The sequence below is a fragment of the Rhinoderma darwinii genome, chromosome 2 (genome assembly GCF_050947455.1).
Source record: "Rhinoderma darwinii isolate aRhiDar2 chromosome 2, aRhiDar2.hap1, whole genome shotgun sequence".
Classification (NCBI taxonomy): Eukaryota; Metazoa; Chordata; class Amphibia; order Anura; family Rhinodermatidae; genus Rhinoderma; species Rhinoderma darwinii.
In genome coordinates this window covers 277,366,687-277,386,474 of record NC_134688.1, presented here as the reverse complement: position 1 = coordinate 277,386,474, position 19,788 = coordinate 277,366,687, and the positions used below count along the sequence as shown (strand labels likewise).

Here is a 19,788-nt window from a genome sequence, read left to right as displayed (position 1 = left end):
CATTTTTTTTCTGGAATAGTTGCCAAGTATGGCTTTAACAGTTCACAAACGGTTTATGAAGATTAAAAAAAACACACTTATACAATAGCATTTATTGTTCATAGATTTTAATTGCTTTTATCAAATAATACATTTATGTAAATAATATATATTTATATGCAGTATTAAAAAAAATCATTCACCCCTATTGCATATTTGTCATACTCACTGATTTCTGATCTTTAAACAAAATCTAGTAATAGATAAAGGAGCATCGGTTTTTTAATTATTACTATATTTATTTAAAGGGGTTGTTCCATAAAACCCATGTATCCCCTATCGACAGGATAGGGGATACATGTGTGATCGCTGGGGGTCCGACCGCTGGGACCCCCAGCGATATGGAGAATGGGGGACCATAAAGTCCCTAAAAGTCCTCCATGAGAAGCATGAAACTTCCGGTGTCTGTGACTGGCGCTCCATTCATAACTATGGAGCTTCCGGACACACAAGCCGGACACAGAACCCCAGAAGTCCCATGCTTCTCATGGGGGACTTTCGGTCCCACATTCTCCGTATCACTGGGGGTCCCAGCGGTCGGATCCCCAGCGATCACACATGTCTCACCTATCCTGTGGATAGGGGATACGTGTACATATGTTTTGTGGGACAACCCCTTTAAGGAATACAGTTATCTTACATATTCTATGGGTGATATGGATGTAATGGCCTGCAATAATTGCAATCAAATGTATCACTTGATATTAGTCTTTCACGTCCCTACTTCATTTAAAACACCATATACAATATACGGAAACTCATCATGGAGGGGTAAGTAGTTGCCACAAAAGTTCTACAAAATCAGTATGCTATAATGAAAGGAAAGGTACCTGGATAGACATGGTGCGGAGGGCCATGGGACTTCCTGGCTGCGGAGCCCGGTCACAATTGTGACCCCTATAGCTATGCCACTCTACCAGATGGATGACGGATTCTGCTGTCTTTATTCTTTGTTATGGTCTATTACCCACACGGGCACATTAGACTTGCTGCACGGAAATGTTTTTGCACATAAGCCTGGATTCACACGAGCATGTTACGTCCGTAATGGACGGATCGTATTTCGGCCCCAAGTCCCGGACTGAACACACTGCAGGGAGCCGGGCTCCTAGCATCATAGTTATGTACGATGCTGGGAGTCCCTGCCTCGCTGCAGGACAACTGTCCCGTACTGTAATCATGATTACAGTACGGGACAGTAGTTCCACGGAGAGGCAGGGACTCCTAGCGTCGTACATAACTATGATGCTAGGAGCCCGGCTCCCTGCAGTGTGTTCAGTCCGGGTCTTCCGGACGAAATATGTTCCGTACATTACGGACGTAACATGCTCGTGTGAATCCAGCCTAAGACACTCGCCATAACGACAGCCAGAGAACTCTGCGTTAGAGCACGTTCACACATGGAGGACAATTTCCGCCGCAATCCACAATGAATCTGCTGCAAAATCCACATGTTACCTGCAGATTTTGTTGCGGATTTAGCAGTGGATTCACTGCAGGTTTCAGTCTATGAAATACAAAAGCTGAAATCTACTGTGAAGATCTGATCTTCTTCACAACAGAATGAGAACCCACTAATAGTGTCAGCCAGAAAGGGGACCGCCAATAACAATGCTAGCAAGAGTGCCCCATAATTAACATTAGCAGCCTAAAGTGCCCCTAACAGTGCCCATTCAAAAAAAAAAAAAAAAAAAAGATGGAGACCAACACATTAGGCTTATGGGCCTCCACATATCTTGATCTGGCACTGTTGCTATTGACAACATGGCCATTTCCCCCCTCACTTAGATGAAGTCCAATGTACAGTAGGGGAGATTTGTTAAAACTGGTCCAAGGCGAAAGTGGGGCAAATGCTCATAGCAACTAGAAGGCCCTTTGGAAAATGGAAGCAGTGGCCATTCCTCTTTTTTTCCATTGCAATAAAACGTGAACAAACGAGTCCAACAACGCGCCCCGGACCAGAATGCCTAGCGGCGCACGGGACGTTACTAGGCAACGACCAGTAAACAAACTTACTGAACGAAGATTGGTTGTTCTTCGTTCCCCTGGAAACGGCTCCTAGAGACTCGGCGGAGCACTGTGGTCACGTAAATTGGAGACTGTCAAGCAAGGAACCGGTACAAGGCTGTGAACCAGCACAAGTAGGTTTATAATGTGACGCCAGGGCGAGGAATGGCGGGGCTGTGGCTTCACAGTTATCCTATCATTGTGCCTTGTACCTGGGGCTGGGGAGAGGCGGACTGTGGTGTCATTCACTGACATAGTAAAAATGTGGAAGGATTATTACTATTATGGGATCTTTGCTCATGGACCCTGCCTGTATCATCATTAATATACCAGAAGATGGATTTTTGGTATATTTCCCCTTTATTATTAGGAGCACTCAGCAGGATACAGGATACAGGCTGCCATTTACAGAAGCTTGTAGATTCAATATACTGAGAAAGGTTGTAATCTGTTGTCAGGTTTTATGTTAAGACTCTGCCTGAATAGCCATGGGTTCATAGCCTGTAAAGTGGCACATGGAGTCTGTGTGGGCACCAGGAGTCTGTGTGGGCACATGGAGTCTGTATGGGCACATGGAGTCTGTATGAGCACATGGAGTCTGTGTGGGCACATGGAGTCTGTATGGGCACATGGAGTCTGTGTGGGCACATGGAGTCTGTGTGGGCACTAGGAGTCTGTGTGGGCACTAGGAGTTTGTGTGGGCACTAGGAGTTTGTGTGGGCACATGGAGTCTGTGTGGGCACATGGAGTCTGTGTGGGCACATGGAGTCTGTGTGGGCACATGGAGTCTGTGTGGGCACATGGAGTCTGTGTGGGCACTAGGAGTCTGTGTGTGCACTAGGAGTCTGTGTGGGCACTAGGAGTCTGTGTGGGCACATGGAGTCTGTGAGGGCACATGGAGTCTGTGAGGGCACATGGAGTCTGTGAGGGCACATGGAGTCTGTGAGGGCACATGGAGTCTGTGTGGGCACATGGAGTCTGTGTGGGCACATGGAGTCTGTGTGGGCACATGGAGTCTGTATGGGCACATTACGGACCTGTAAGACCTCAGTGTGCCGCAGTGTGGGCTCTCCGTGACGGACTATATACTCCCCTAGAAGCACTATTTCTAGTTATATGGCATTCTTTGGAACATGCCACAAGGTTTATATTTTTTCTGTATAAATTTGGAGGCTCGCTGAGGTATGGCCCATAGCAGACTAAAGTGTCGTATTAGGGATCCTTACAACACGGATCTGCAAAAAGGCTGTGTAAGGGTCCTAAGGTGCTGCATCCATCTATCTATCTATCTATCTATCTATCTATCTATCTATCTATCTATCTATCTATCTATCTATCTATATCTATCTATCTATCTATCTATTGCATATGTTTTATTAACAAGTGATTGGCATCCTGTTATGAGCCCTACACACCCCTATCAGTAGCCATACTATCTCACTGCAGCCATGAGCACCATGTTTATGTTATCTCTAATATGACGATATTTATTCAATGTAGACATGGCTACGTTAAGTGTGAAGCCAGGAAGCCGCTTCTCAGTCCCAGACTGGCATACCAACAACGTGCTCATTTCTACAAACGCTCAGAGGCAGCATGCAGCTTCCCACCAGATTCGCCAGGAGGGCAGAACTCTCCGGAATGAGACCAACAACCAGGTACCTGCCGGACACTGTCAATCTTCCCTGCAGCAGTAAATAAGTCTGTCATAGCACCTTGCGATGCACCTCATGATCTTGTTTGCCTTGGCAGCAGTTGCCTGACACTGGTTGCTACAGTTAAGTTCATTGTCTTCTTCCGTGTCAGTTTCACCCTGTATTTTGCCATTTAGTATGTAATGGTGACATGTATTTTCCCTTCCCAAGTGCATGACTTACATTTATCAGCGTTAAACTTCATTTGCCACTTATCTGCCCAAACCTACAACTTATCCAGATCCGTTTGTAATAGAATACTGTCCTCCTTAGTGTAAATTACATTTCACACTTTAGTATAATCTACAAAAATTGAATTTTTCTGTGCAATCCCTCTACATTGTTCCTCCTTTGCCGCTAGCTCTCTCTGTATGGAAAGGGACATTATGGCTGGTGCTGTATGGCGTGGCATGATATGGCCAAGCTGTTGCTGGCACTGTATGAAGGGCATAGAGTAGCTGGCACTGTAGGGGGAGCACACTGGCATCCTGTTCGGCCCTAGCCAGAGTGTAGAGAAACCTGCAACACACTTACTCAAACTGTATAATATAAACCCTGTACTGGCAAACTCTCCCGGAATGTCCGGAATACTTACAGAAAAAGGGGAGATCTCCCGGACTCCTAGAAGAGTCGTGGTGCTTCACATACTCCCCTCTTCTATCTTTCAAATGGGGTGTAGGCTTGAATTCAGCCAATAGCATACAATGTCATATTGAGCCAATCACAGACATACAATACATTTCAAATGGAATATTATAATTCTTTATTAGATGCTAACGTTACTTCACACCTCCAAATTCTCTTGGTAAGAATACAATAGCTTGTTGGCCTCTAAAATGGAGGAGGTGTGGGAGTTTATTTGCGAATATATACAGTGAAGGAAATAAGTATTTGATCCCTTGCTGATTTTGTAAGTTTGCCCACTGTCAAAGATATGAACAGTCAAGACTTAATACTTGGTGGCAAAACCCTTGTTGGCAAGCACAGCAGTCAGACGTTTTTTGTAGTTGATGATGAGGTTTGCACACATGTTAGATGGAATTTTGTCCCACTCCTCTTTGCAGATCATCTGTAAATCATTAAGATTTCGAGGCTGTCGCTTGGCAACTCGGATCTTCAGCTCCCTCCATAAGTTTTCGATGGGATGAAGGTCTGGAGACTGGCTAGGCCACTCCATGACCTTAATGTTCTTCTTTTTGAACCACTCTTTTGTTGCCTTGGCTGTATGTTTCGGGTCATTGTCGTGCTGGAAGACCCAGCCACGAGCCATTTTTAATGTCCTGGTGGAGGGAAGGAGGTTGTCACTCAGGATTTGACGGTACATGGCTCCATCCATTCTCCCATTGATGCGGTGAAGTAGTCCTGTGCCCTTAGCAGAGAGACACCCCCAAAACATAATGTTTACACCTCCATGCTTGACAGTGGGGATGGTGTTCTTTGGGTCATAGGCAGCATTTCTCTTCCTCCAAACACGGCGAGTTGAGTTAATGCCAAAGAGCTCAATTTTAGTCTCATCTGACCACAGCACCTTCTCCCAATCACTCTCAGAATCATCCAGATGTTCATTTGCAAACTTCAGACGGGCCTGTACATGTGCCTTCTTGAGCAGGGGGACCTTGCGGGCACTGCAGGATTTTAATCCATTACGGCGTAATGTGTTACCAATGGTTTTCTTGGTGACTGTGGTCCCAGCTGCCTTGAGATCATGAACAAGTTCCCCCCGTGTCGTTTTTGGCTGAGCTCTCACCTTCCTCAGGATCAAGGATACCCCACGAGGTGAGATTTTGCATGGAGCCCCAGATCGATGTCGATTGACAGTCATTTTGTATGTCTTCCATTTTCTTACTATTGCACCAACAGTTGTCTCCTTCTCACCCACCGTCTTACTTATGGTTTTGTAGCCCATTCCAGCCTTGTGCAGGTCTATGATCTTGTCCCTGACATCCTTAGAAAGCTCTTTGGTCTTGCCCATGTTGTAGAGGTTAGAGTCAGACTGATTAATTGAGTCTGTGGACAGGAGTCTTTTATACAGGTGACCATGTAAGACAGCTGTCTTTAATGCAGGCACCAAGTTGATTTGGAGCGTGTAACTGGTCTGGAGGAGGCTGAACTCTTAATGGTTGGTAGGGGATCAAATACTTATTTCTCTGTGCACAATGCACATAGTTATTTACCCACTAACACACATTTTCCACCAGTGCCAGCAGTCTCATTTTATGTACCAACATTTTTTGTGGCACAGTATCAAACGCTCGGGATGTACACATAAATCACAGGGAAGAAAAGCTTAGAATGTCCCCACTCCCCACTTAAAACACCAAATATACTAAGCTTTTAATACAGGGGTTATCCGAGGGAGAGAATTGATAGTCTATACTCAGGATAGTACAGCAATATCTGATCAGTGGGGGTCCAACTCTCGGCAACCCGCCAATCAGCTGTTTTCAAGGGGCCGTGGTGAAAGTGTGAATGCTGTTTCCCCATAATTCCCTTTATTGCTCAATACTGTCAAATGCCGACACACTTGTAGCGACAGTTAACAGTATTACAGCCTTCTCCCAAAGTGAATGTGAACAGCTGCTACAAGTTAGACTCGGTGTTTGACATTACTGAACAGTGTGAGCATTGAAGGAGAAGAAGCGCTCACACGAGCGTGCGGGCACTTTAATACAGCTGATTGGGGTGGTGCTGAGAGTCGGCTCCCAACTGATCAGATATTGTTGGCCTATCCTAAGGCCTACCCTTTAAATGTATTACATTTGCATATTAAACTTTTTAAGTCCAGTGCTGATCAATGTTATAATATATCTGCATTAGGGAGCTCTTTTTTTCTATCATAATTGTGTAACTACAAATGGAATCATCCAACTAGTATTGAACTGAATGGGAGCTGTATAAATCTGAATTCAGCGAGCTCCTCCTAGTGGTTGCTAGAGGTATCCACTATGATAGTGTCAGGGCATGCAGGAGAAGCAGCTCACCACCAGGGTTGCCAACCTCCACTTCAGAAATTTCTGGACAACTGAGCTAAAATTCACAGACAGACCAACATTTTTACGGACACATTACAAAATTGTTGCCTGTGCAGTGTGCAGTGTTCTAGGAGTGACTCGCCAATCACAGCTCCTCTTGTAGCTTTCCCCCGCTAACTCAGGTGATGTTTTCTCTGATTAATCGTTCACCTTCCCCTTTTTTCTCCATCCAGCCCAGACCGCTGTGACGACTTATTCCAGCCACGACTCATCTCTGCAGAATGTGACACACAGACATGTTGGCTTTTCGCTTTTCCAGCACCTCCTACCTATACCCCATGCTATAAACAAACTCGTAATCCACAGTGCCCCAGATGGTAGTAATGATCCCTCAGTGCTCAACACAATAAAAGTGCCCCCCATGAGTAACTATGCCCCCTGCAGATAACACACAGCCACCCTGTAGATAGTGTCACACACAGCCCCTTCTAAATAGTGCCACACACAGCCCCCCTGTATATAGCGCCACACAGCCCCCCTTGTAGATAGCGCCACACAGCCCCCCCTTGTAGATGGCACAACACACACAGCCCCCCTTATAGATAGCGCAACACACACAGCCCCCCTTGTAGATAGCCACACTTCTCTCCCTTGTAGATAGCCACAAAGCTCCCCCCTTGTAGCCACACACAGCGCCCCCCCCTCCCTTGTACTTAGTACAAACAGAGCGAAGAGCGGTAGCCTAACGCTACTGCTCTCCGCTCTGCCTGACACCACTCCCCTTCAGGAGGCGGAGGTGGTCATGCGGCGAAGAAAAGCGGCGGAGGATCACTTTGAATGTGGTTGGCGACAGCGACGGACAGGACTGGACCAGACCAGTCACCTGACCTGAGTCACCTGACCTCATGTCAGGTGACTGGATTGGTCCACTCCCAGCACCGACCTCACTTGGCAGCGGCCGGCCTGCATATTTTCAGGTTCCACAGAAGCTGAAAATATGCCCAGCTGCGGCCTGGTATTCCTTTGCACTGCGCATGTGAATTTTCGCGCATGCGCAGTGCAAAGTTCCGGGAGACTGACGAAAATCCCGGACGGTGCTTTTTTCTTCTGGACGCTACGGATGGCAGCAAAAAACACCCATTTTTGCGGACTGTCCGTAAATTTACGGACGGTTGGCAACCCTGTTCACCACCGGCCCCATAACAATTATGTACTCTGTCTGTACTAGGTATAGAACATATTGCCAACCTCATTTTTTTTTCTAGACAAAATTTGTATCTACAATTTGGAAAACCAAAGATGAATGATAAATATTATAAGTAATAATGTACAGATCAGCCAAATGTATTTTTAAGGACACTGGTGAAAAGTCTTTTTTCGTTTTTATGGACTGTCATTGAATTAACCTGTTAGTGACCGGCCCATAGTGTTTCTACGTCGGTCACTAACGGGCCTTATTCCGATGCAATAGACTTTTTACGTCGCTGCATCGGAATAAGTAAACAGAGCAGGGAGCTGTCAAATCTCCCTGCTCTCAGCTGCCAGAGGCAGCTGAGAGCTGGGGGCGTCCCTGCTCGACCGTATCGATCTCACTCGTTTAACCCTTCAGATGTGGTGCTCAATAGCGTGCACCGCATCTGAGTGATTTTGGAGAGAGGGAGGGAGCTCCCTCTCATCCCACTGACACCAGGCGATAAGATCGCCGAGTGTCTGTGTCTCCGATGGCAGCCGGGGGCCTAATAAATGCCCCCAGGTCTGCCTGTAGTGAATGCCTGCTAGGTCATGCCAGAGGCATGACCTAGCAGATGCCTGTCCGTTTTACACGGACAGGCATAATACACTGCAATACAGAAGTATTGCAGTGTATTATAAATGCGATCGTATAATCGCATAGTGAAGTCCCCTAGTGGGACTAGTAAAAAAGTAAAAAAAAAAGTTTAATAAAAAGTGAAAAGAAAAAAAAATGAAAACCCACTTTTCCTCCTTACAAACTGCTTTATTATTAACAAACAAAATAAAGTAAAAAAGTTACACATATTTGGTATCGCCGCATCGGTAACGACCCCGACTATAAATCTATTACATAATTTAACCCGCACGGTGAACGTCGTAAAAAATAAAATAAAAAACCATGCAAAAATTGCTGTTTTCTTTGAATCCAGCCTTAAAAAAAATGTGATAAAATGTGATCAAAAAGTCGCATCTACTCCAAAATGGTACCGATAAAAACTACAAGTCGTCCCGCAAAAAAAAAAAACCCTCATACAGCTGCATCGGTGAAAAAATAAAAACGTTACGGCTCTTCAAATATGGAGACACAAAAACAAATAATTTTGAAAAAAAAGTGTTTTTACTGTGTAAAAGTAGTAAAACATACAAAAACTATACAAATTTGGTATCGTTGCAATCGTAACAACCCGCTGAATAAAGTTATTGTGTTATTTATACCACACGGTAAATGGCGTAAATTTAGGACGCAAAAAAGTGTGGCGAAATTGCAGGTTTTTTTCTATTTCCCCCCAAAAAAAGTTAATAAAAGTTCATCAATAAATTCTATGTACCCCAAAATGGTGCTATTAAAAATTACAGCTTGTCCCACAAAAAACAAGACCTTATACAGCTATGTCGACGCAAAAATAAAAAGGTTATAGGTCTTGGAATGCGACGATGGAAAAACTTAAAAAATGGCTTGGTCATTAACGTCTAAAATAGGCTGGTCATTAAAGGGTTAACAGATGGTTGGCAATTTTGTCTGCTCACAACTATCATTCAATATCACGTAGAAATGACACTGTTTTTACCTATAGTACCTACAGCCCTCCAAATGATTGCGTTTTTCCCACATATAAAGTTACAAACCATATATATAAACAATAATTGTCCAATAAAATATAGATCGCAATGAGAAATTACTACATCTTCACCTAGTCAGCCTAAGGCTGGGTTCACATGACCTATTTTCAGGCGTAATGGAGACGTTTTACGCCTCGAATTACGCCTGAAAAAACGTCTCCAATACGTCGGCAAACATCTGCCCATTACTTTCAATGGGCTTTACGATGTTCTGTGCAGACGAGCTGTCATTTTACGCGTCGCTGTCAAAAGACGGCGCGTAAAATGACTGCCTCGTCAAAGAAGTGCAGGACACTTCTTGGGACGTAATTGGAGCCGTTTTTCTTTGACTCCAATGAAGAACAGCTCCAATATACGTCCGTAATGAACACCCCGCAAAACGCGAGTACGAGTAATTACATCTGAAATGCAGGAGCTGTTTTCTCCGGAAAACAGCTCTGTAATTTCAGACATAAATGCAGTTATCGTGTGCACATACCCTTAGGCTCTTTATCTGTATTATGGCTTTCTGTTGTCCTGTTCTTCTCTGTCATAGGAGCAGAACAACGAAAAACTGGAACCTCTGGATCAGTCACATGATGACACGATGCGGACCTGACAGAACACATTGACCTTAATGGGTTTTGATCATATTCTCCCTTATTTTGTCCATCAAAAACTACAGAATCTGCAACGGAGGCTCCTCTGTCAGAGCTGCCGAGGTTCATGCCCCTTTGACAACTGCTTGGTGGAGACAGCCCCGGGGTTAATTTATTAATAAATTAGTATATTAGCTGCCGACACGAATGGGCTGAATGCTGGGGGAAAGGTGGTCGATTGCAGAGGAATGGCTGCATCTACAAACATGAAATAAATTGCGTTGAAATTGGGGAGAAGAGAACCATGCAGCAGATGAACATTTCTGGGGACATGACAGGTCCTCGTTAATGCTCAATTATGTTTTAGGAGCCTGCCTTATAATCAGGTATTCCTGTAGGATACAGCTGGTGTCAGTACAGGGCATTCAACATAAAAGATGGTTGTAGCTTACCCCCCATGGCACCACCACGCTCACTCTTCTTAAAGCCTACCCGAACACTTGTATATCAGTCTTGGTTCCCGCTCTGTGTTTCACCGGCCTCCTGGGCATGATGCAACACGTGTTCGAGTGACGTCACTACTGCTTATGAGAACTCTTTCACATTGTCAAGAGAATGTAACTTCTCTAGCAGCACAGCCTGGAGCCTGACTCTTCCTACACATGTGACCGATCACTATGTAAACCAATTTAAATTAGTTACTTGTTTATCTTTTGTTTGATTTATGACTGTCTATTAAACATTATTTACTAGAAGCTGGATAACCCCTTAACATTTTTGCTCTGGCCTTTTTTAGTTATTTTATTATTACTTTTTATAACTTCATAGAAGTAAATTGGTGTTGGTTTATTGGTGCCGTATACGCAGCAGCCCAGAAACACACCCTCTTGCCGAGGTTTTGCAATGCGATTTTTAGCCATACGGTTTGTACAGGTGAAGCTAATAGTTTTAACGTGCTTCATCTGTACAAGCCACGCGGCTAAAGTCTGCATTGCAAAACTTTAACCAATTCACGGTAAAACCGCAGCTGCTGTGTGTACAGGGACCCAAATGTAGTTCTACTGTGACAAGGAATAACCAAAATGTTCTATTTGACTAGACTAAATGGGACGAGGAGGATAACCGTACTCGACTTGCTGATCGTATTGATGAAGTGGAAAACTGGAAACTGGAGTTGGACAATTGTCTGTCTCAAGTTGATGCTGAAATAGATGCCCTGACCCTGGTGAGTTTTATATGACGCTCCCCCGTTGTGTGACATGTCCTTTGTCATCACACAATACAAGGTCAAGCAATCTCCAATTTTGGGATTTGCATGTACGAGTAAGTTACCCACCTTGATCGATCAGATTGTCTAATGGCAATGGGAGATTGTATACTCCAGTATAGTTCGCAGCCTGGTTCCTTGATATCCCGGGGAGGAATTAAACTGAATCGCGCATTTGGCTTATAGGACCCCCCTTTTCAAGCGACTTTGGTTTGGGTCTGCAAAAGTGCAGTACAAGGAAAATCAAACTAGCTGAGGTCAAAAAGGGAAAGCGTCAGTAATCCAAATGAGAAAAAGTTGGTCACAAACAATAGTGTAGCCAAACAGTCCAGGTAAAACATGAACGTGACATCACGATGAACATGATATGAGCACTACAGAAGTGGTTTATAATGGTAAAAGCAGGAGCACAGACAGGTAAGTTCTTTATAAATATGTTACGTTTTTATTGATATCGCTTCTATTATTCTTAATATTCTCTTGGGTGGTTGCAGATGAAAGATGAAGCAGAACGTGCCCTGCAGGCTAAGAATGTGCCATCAGATGTAGCTATAGAGTGTCTGACTCTACGTGAGAGCCGCCGAGACATTGACCTGGTGAAAGACCCGGTGGAGGATGAGCTGCACAAAGAGGTGGAGGTGATAGAAGGTGTTCGGAAGGCACTGCAGCAGAAGATCAGTGAGGCTTTTGAACAGCTCTGGTAAATGTAGGGTTAGAAATGGTTATGTATTGCCTTGTGTAGATCCATGTGAAAATCATTATGCCAGGTCAAGCTTCTCATACCTTTTGAGTTTAAACAAGCAGCGGTTTTCCTAGGCATTTGGTGCATTCAACCTTAGTTATAAGATCCCTTTACATATTTACTATTTGTAAATCTGACTCAAAAGAGTTCCCCTTAAAAATACAAAGTTACACTAATACCCTGTTAAAAGTGCCGTCTGTTGTATTTGACAGTAAGAATAGTACGGCATGCAGCGCTATTCTTGCAGTCAAAACAACGGCTACCACGGCAGAACCTCCATCAGACCCATTATAAATAATGGGTTCCATCGGGCGCCTTTGGTATCTGATGTACAATGGATCAGGCATAGCATCATGCTTCCCTTATGAATGGAAGTTGTGACGCAGATGTTTACAGACCTTAAGCTGGTCATCTAAGTTCCTTAACAGTATACAGATTGCAGCTGGTTTTAGGCCCCATGCACACGACTGTGCCCGCAATCACGGCCCGTGATTGCGGGCACGGCCAGCCGCCGACTGCCACCCGCATTTTCGGGCATACAAAGTATGGGAGCACGGCCCGCAAAATGCAAAAGAACGGACATGTTCCATAATTTTCGGAACATTTCAACGGCACGGACACCCACCCGTAGCGCTACGGAAAGGTGTCCACGTTCAATGAAAGTGAATGGGTCCATTTTTGCGGGCCGCAATTGCGGTCCGCAAAAACGGAGGTTTTTTACGGTTGTGTGCATGGGGCCTTAAAGATACAAATTCATATCCACTGAAAAGAAAACCGTGATTCATTATATATTCCCTAGCCCTTAGGTAGAACACGCTAGACAAATGTATTGTTTTCATACCTGTTACCAACAATGGAGAATTTATTATGTACAATGTTGAAAACCATATAAGACCTCTGTTTCGATTAAAATGATGTTTTTTCACATATGAAAAAGTTTCTGCAGAAGCAGGGTTTTTTTTTATCATTAGACCATTATCTCCACATATGGATTTGCATTGCGGTTACCTTGGTTTAATGGTAACTCTAAGGGTAAGTTCACGCTTAGTGTATACGCTTTGGATTTTCTGCAGTGTATTACAGTAGCAGCAAAGTGTATGAGATTTTAACAAATCTCATCCCCACCCTGCGGAAAAATTACGCAAAGACTACGTCAATAAAATGACCTGTGGTCCAATTATAAATCTGCAGGATGTAAATTTATGCCGCAAATTCGCTGCACATTTGTTTGCGGAATTTGCTGGGATTATGCTGCGTATTCGCAGCAAATTCCTCCGGTGAAAAAAACAAGCCTATACATATTTCGGCGTTGCCATAGCAACACATGACTTCTCATCCGGCTGCTCTGTGTCCAGGCGGTCTCCTGTGATGACGTTTCATCACATGACCTCTGCAGCCAATCACAGGCTGCAGCTGTCATGTGATGAAATGTCATCACAAGAGACCGCCTGGACACGGAGCAGCTGAAACAGAAGGGACGAGTTTCTATGGCAACGGCCGGTGAGGTCGTTATAGGCTTTTTTTTTCTGGCAGAATATACTCCCCAAATTAAAGCACCATTTTGTGCAAATATACGGCCGGATTACCCTGGGTGTTCTGCGTCGTATACGCTGCAGACTTTCGCAGCATATACGACCTGTATGGACCCTAAGGCTCTTTTATCAGTGTTACATTATTCAATATATTCTCCTTTAGCCTACTACAGGAATTACGTCAACAGCTAAACTGGGATCATAGGTGCAAAGTTGAAACGTTGGATATAGACCGTACATGCCTTTCACTTACCAAGAATTCTCCAAATATATCGCTGAAAGTGGAACCAACCCGTGTACCTCATGGGTAAGAACTTTGAAAAGTGTGTTTATTATCTTGTAATATCTATCCATCCATCCATCCATCCATACCAAACGAGTGAATGTCATCTAGTGAAGCTTGGGATTTGCCAAAGAACAAACAGACCTTGGTTGGTGAAAAATAACCGAAAGGAGTTTATTTTAAGCCATTTTTGTTTTGCTTGATAAACTCCCATAGAAAGACATAAGAACAAAGAAATGCATTTCAAACATGCAACAAAAATGCACAATGTGTACCCAGCCTTAACTTCTTAATGACCATGCCTAAAAAGACCTTAAAGGCGTTGTCCAGTCCCAAAAAAATTGATGGCCTATCCTCAGTTGCAGCCATTCACAGTATCACAGCCTTCTCCAATTCAATTCAATAGGACAAGGCTGTAATACTGTGATCCAACACTATAGGTGTGTTGGCGATTCACAGTGTGAGCAGTAACGGGAATGAAGGGCTGATCGGCGTGGGTGCTGGGAGTTAGATAGGCCATCCATTTTTTGGGACTGGACAACCTCTTTAATGACCAGCTAAATTTTTTTTGCTTTTGCACCTTTGCAAATTTATTTTTTTTCATTGACATGGCTATGTGAGGCTTTGTTTTATGCGGGAGAAATTGTATTTTTTTTTTCTGTGCAGTTTAGGGTTACAAAAAAATTTACCATGTAAGTTATGTCATTTATTTTTGTGGCGTGAATATAGAAAATACCGATTTATGGCATTATTTTTTTTTATCCCATTCACGATTCACGTAAAACAATCTGTTAAGTATATTCCTGAGGTTATTACGGTCCTGTAGATACCTAATATGTCTAGGTTTTTTGTTTTTATGTAATGTATGGGCAATAAAATATATTTTTATGCTAAATAGTTTTTTTTTCCAGACATTTCTTTATTATTATTATTTTTTTTATGTTTCTTTCTTAATCCCATGAAGAGATTACTTTTTAACAACTTTATTTTATACTTATAATGTATTAGCATACTAGTGTATGCTAATACATTATCTTCGGTGTCACTATGACACAGCCTGCTGTTAGCACAACACATAGTCTAGGTCCCCAGGGCTGACTGCAGAGGGTTACCCTAGTCTATGATCACGTCACCGGGTTTCTGGTGATGCGATCAAAGAGGGGAGTTGCCTTTGATCATGCTGTAGTGACAAACCACGCCGATCAAAGGGTTAAACAGCTGGGATTGGAGTTTTCTTTGATCCCAGCCGTATTCAGGAGGCTGCTCTAAGTACAGGAGCTGTTAGTAACTTTTGGTCGGTGGGAAAGGTCAGAGTTCAAGTCAGAGTATACACCCTGCTGCAGCTGCACTAGTGCGGGTAAGTGAAGTAGTTAGGGTGCATTTAGATGAGACATTTTTGGCCGTGCGGTGGAAAACAGAGACACGCAAGACCCGCTGACCTGAATGATTCAGGTCTCAGCGCAACATGCAGCTGCTCTGTATACAGGATACAAAGCAGCTTTATCTCCTAAAGTAATTTTTAATAAAAAATAATTAGAAAGTTTAAAAAAACAAAAACGTTTTCAAAGGTGTATGTAGCCTTTAAGGATAATTCCATCTAAATCAAGGGATTCCTTCCAACACTTTTCTTATGTTAGGTGGTGATGATCAGTAAGACATATTCTCTTCTCAGGTCAACCACTCCCCAGGAATGGGAACAATTCAGCCGTTACAACAAGGAGAGAGCAGAAGCTGAGCTCAGAGCCTCTGCGCAGTTGAGAGAAGCCATTGCTTTGACAATTGCACAGGTAAAATTCGGATAATATTATTTTAATTACTACTTACTGCAATTTTTTTTGGTAAATCAGCGTTTATTAAAAGACAAGCTTTCACCTGCCCATACATGTGCAGCTGGGCGCAGCATGTACTAGGCAGGGCTGCACAAACATTGTCTCACTTTACACTTTTTTCCTATCTTCCTCCGTTATTTACATATCGGTGCCGTTATGTTTAGCGCCCGATATGTAAATAAGCCCGTGAACTGTCGATGGGGCGTTTCTATATAACTAAATGGCAAGTGGAGCATTCTACTGATAGACACATGTTATTTTCTCCATTAAAGACTAATAATGAGGTGGAAGCCCAGAGAGTGGCCGTGGAATTTTCCCTCAGGAAAAGGATCCATGAATTTGAAAAAGCTCACAATGAGCTCAAGTGGCAAGAGAAAAATGTAAGTCTGCATTGGATTTTTCACTTTTATTTGAAACTTTATTTTATACTAGAGTAGGAATGTTGATGAATGGCTTGTTTGTTGAACATAATAGAGGCATGTAGCCACTCGACCAAACCATTAACTGTAACACCTTTTCCTATACTTACTAATAAGTAGAGAGTTCTGTAACAAATTATGTCTACTGATGGCTGTATCGCTTGCAAATTTTTCATATAGACCAAACATGAAATTGAGGAACTGGAGGAAGATATAAGACGATTAGAAGGGGATCTGAGAGACAAGAGCGGGCCTTTAAAACTGGCTCACACACGACTTGAGACCCGTACTTACAGACCAAACATAGATCTTTGTAGGGACCCGGTAAGATATGCTACTATGGTAACTGTCAGTAGCTCTGTATATATCGGAGAGACTAGACTCATATAGCAGTCTGTGCCATATACAATAGTGCATATGATGCTATAACATTTTGAGTTTATACTGTAGGTGCAGTATGGCTTGACAGATGAAATCCACCAGCTAGAGGGCACTATTGCTGAACTGAAGCAAAAACTAGCTCAGTCACAGTAAGTTTGTGTTGTTACCATCAAGATATAACTTTTACTTTCATAGTTAAAAACAAAAACCATATAAAACCAACAGTTGTCGTTTCAACAAATCAGTCTCACGCTATAATGACTCAGGAGGGTGGGACGCCTCAAACTCTCATGCCTGTATACCTATACTTGATCTTATCTAATACAGGGTACCCACCGCCAAAGGAACGACCCCATATAGTACCTACCTCTGTTTTTAACTGCACCTATATTTCCCGTCACCTATGTCCCTGTTTGGCAAAGCAAAGCCTTTAAAAATGAGCACAATTTGATTGATTTTGTTAGAGTATATACCCAACACTATTAATAGTAATTATATTATTTTTAGCCCTTGTGGGTTGGCAGACAATTTGAGCGCCCCTGCTGTTGTACAAAATATTGAAATATAGCTCTATTCCTGCAGGAATGCCCTGGATGCTCTTTACAAGCATCTCGCTCGTATAGAAGCCGATATCAAGTGTAAAGAAAATTCTCTAACGCTGGACAAAAAGTGTGTAGACAGTCGCCGAAAGCTCACCCTTCCTGCTGGGCAGTATGTTGCAACAGTGGACACCTTCAACCGCACCACCAACCGCCATCTTTCCCCTCTGAAAAGTCGTCAACTAGAACTGGCCTAAATAGTTTTCCAGAAACTAGTTATTTTAGCGTGTCTTCTCTTGTGTTGGTCTACATGCAAAATAGTTTGCTAATGAACTTGACATTACAATAAACCATTCAATCAGACAAGATTATGTTAGACATTTCTTCGTCATCTACAGTTAAAGGGGCTGTCTGGTTTAGAAAACCCAATTTTAAATATATTTGAAAAAAAATAGATGGGGTCCCATGTTCAGGATTCTTATCTATTAGCTAGAGCAGAGAGTGGCTACTAAGGCCCCATGCACACTACCGTATAATTCATCTGTAATTACGGGCCGTAATTACGAACTCATTCATCTCCATTGGCCACGGACACCTTTCATTATTTTTACGGATGGATGTCTGTGCTGAAAAAAATTATAGAACCTGTCCGATTCTTGTCTGTAATTACGACACGGACTCCCCCATAGAAGCCTATGGGCCCTTCGGTAAATACGGACAGCTACTGATGTGCATTAGAAAACTGTCCATAATTACGGAAGCGTTGCTATGCAACATGACTGTGACAACATTTGCAGCCTCCCTTTTTTTTTGTTTTTTAAGAGTCTGTATATACGGATAAAATATGGATGGCTACGGATCCGTATTTATGGACAGTATTTCGGGATAGATGAAAATACGGTTGTGTGCATGGGGCCTAAGAGTGTCTCTTGCTCTGGGGGACCCAGCATGTTCATGCATTTTACAGGCAGCTAATTGATTTCATTGTATACGGCAGAGATGTAGTCAGGAAACAATCCAAGTTCGGTACACAAATGACTAGCAACTGTTTGTAAAGTGAGGCGGAATGGAACTAGACTACAGACAGAAGGCTCAAAAGTCTGGCAAGGAGGAAGTGTTTAGGCCCCATGCACACGACCGTAAAAATTGTCCGTAATTGCGGACCGTAACACGTTTTGCAATTACGAACCCATTCAGTTCTATTGGCCGCGGACACCTTTGCCTATCGCTACGGATGGGTGTCTGTGCTGTAGAAATGTTCCAAAAATTATTGAACATGTCCTTTCTTTTGCATTTTATGGGCCGTGCGCATGGGGCCCAAGGCCTCATGCACACGAATGTATTTTTTCCCTCCCGTAAATACTGGCGTAAATACGAGTCCCTGGTCACACGTATTCGACCCGTATTGCACCAGTATTTACGGACCCGTGCCCGTAAATACGGGTCCGGTGTCACCAGTATTCCACCCGTATTTACGGGCACGTTTTCGCTGCAAAATTGCACTGCACTAATCGGCAGACCCTTCTCTCTATCAGTGCAGGATAGAGAGAAGGGGCAGCCCTTTCCGAGGTAAAAGTAAAAGAAATTCATACTTACCCGGCCGTTGCCTTGGTGACGCGTCCCTCTCTTGACATCCAGCCTGTGATTGACTGCAGCGGTCACATGGGCTGAAACGTCATCCCGGGAGGCCGGTCTGGAGGAAGAAGCAGGGAGTTCTGGGTAAGTATGAACGTCTTTTTTTTTTTTTTAGAGGTTCTATATTGTGATCGGTAGTTTCTGTCCACGGTGCTGAAAGAGTTACTGGCGATCGTTTTACTCTTTCACCACCCCGGACAGTGACTATTTACTGACGTCGCCTAGCAACGCTCCCATAATTACGGGTGCACACACACGTAGTCACCCGTAATTACGGGAGCCCCATAGACTTCTATGGGCCTGCCCGTGCCGTAATTACGACATGAAATGTTCTATATTTTTCAACGGCACGGGCACCTTCCCGTAAGCATACAGGAAGGTGCCCCTGGCCAATAGAAGTCCATGGGCCCGTAAAAACGTGCCGTAATTACGGGCGTTTTTACGTTCGTGTGCATGGGGCTTAAGGGCCAGGCTTATATAGTAAGCCAAAAGGATAAGACCTATCAAGCAATCAAGGCAAGAATCAAGAGAAACTAGATTCAGCAGTGGAGCTGTCCAGCATTTCAGATAGCTCAATGAGAAGAGCTGCTGCAGGAGTTTCTGGGTTTGAACACTGACACAGTTTTGTAATGGTTCCTGACAGATCGCATCTGTCTTGTTTCTATTTATTTCCTAATGGAGAGAATGGTAGAACAAATTACACTATTCTCACCGTCAAAAGGCAATGGAAACCAGACGGAACAGACAATAATAGTGTGAACAGTCTTTGTTTTTTTTTTCAACTGTAATATTTATTGAAAGAATTTACATTTTTTAACACAACACAAAAGGGGTACAAGTGCAAGTCCTGCCAAAATCGTAACAAAATATAGTTTCTCAGTAATATGACAATTTTCCCTTTAGCAAGAAAAGGTAGCAGGATTACAAATAAATACAACACAAAATCTTATGCATAGAAGAACCAGTCATAGATATGTTTACATCATCACATTAGTAGCAAAACCATAACATATATAGA

At 43.3% G+C, this 19,788-nt stretch overlaps 1 protein-coding gene across 1 annotated transcript; it reads left to right on the top strand.

The window, feature by feature from the left end:
• Nucleotides 1–2,021: 2,021 nt before the first annotated feature.
• TEKT2 (tektin 2) lies at nt 2,022–17,501 on the top strand. The gene is made up of 10 exons (XM_075850544.1): nt 2,022–2,180; nt 3,547–3,704; nt 11,243–11,368; nt 11,905–12,110; nt 13,848–13,991; nt 15,640–15,754; nt 16,069–16,176; nt 16,396–16,539; nt 16,666–16,745; nt 17,179–17,501. Exons 2-10 carry the CDS (start codon nt 3,549–3,551, stop codon nt 17,390–17,392), a joined length of 1,293 nt encoding a protein of 430 aa, XP_075706659.1. The 5' UTR covers nt 2,022–2,180; nt 3,547–3,548; the 3' UTR covers nt 17,393–17,501.
• Nucleotides 17,502–19,788: the final 2,287 nt, after the last annotated feature.

Bases quoted from the DNA above. Each gene is read 5' to 3' on its own strand.
- TEKT2 (XM_075850544.1), top strand. From the start codon at position 3,549: ATGGCTACGTTAAGTGTGAAGCCAGGAAGCCGCTTCTCAGTCCCAGAC. The intron at 13,992-15,639 runs GTAAGAACTTTG...TTCTCTTCTCAG, and splicing joins CCAACCCGTGTACCTCATGG to GTCAACCACTCCCCAGGAAT. The intron at 16,177-16,395 runs GTAAGTCTGCAT...TTTTTCATATAG, and splicing joins TCAAGTGGCAAGAGAAAAAT to ACCAAACATGAAATTGAGGA.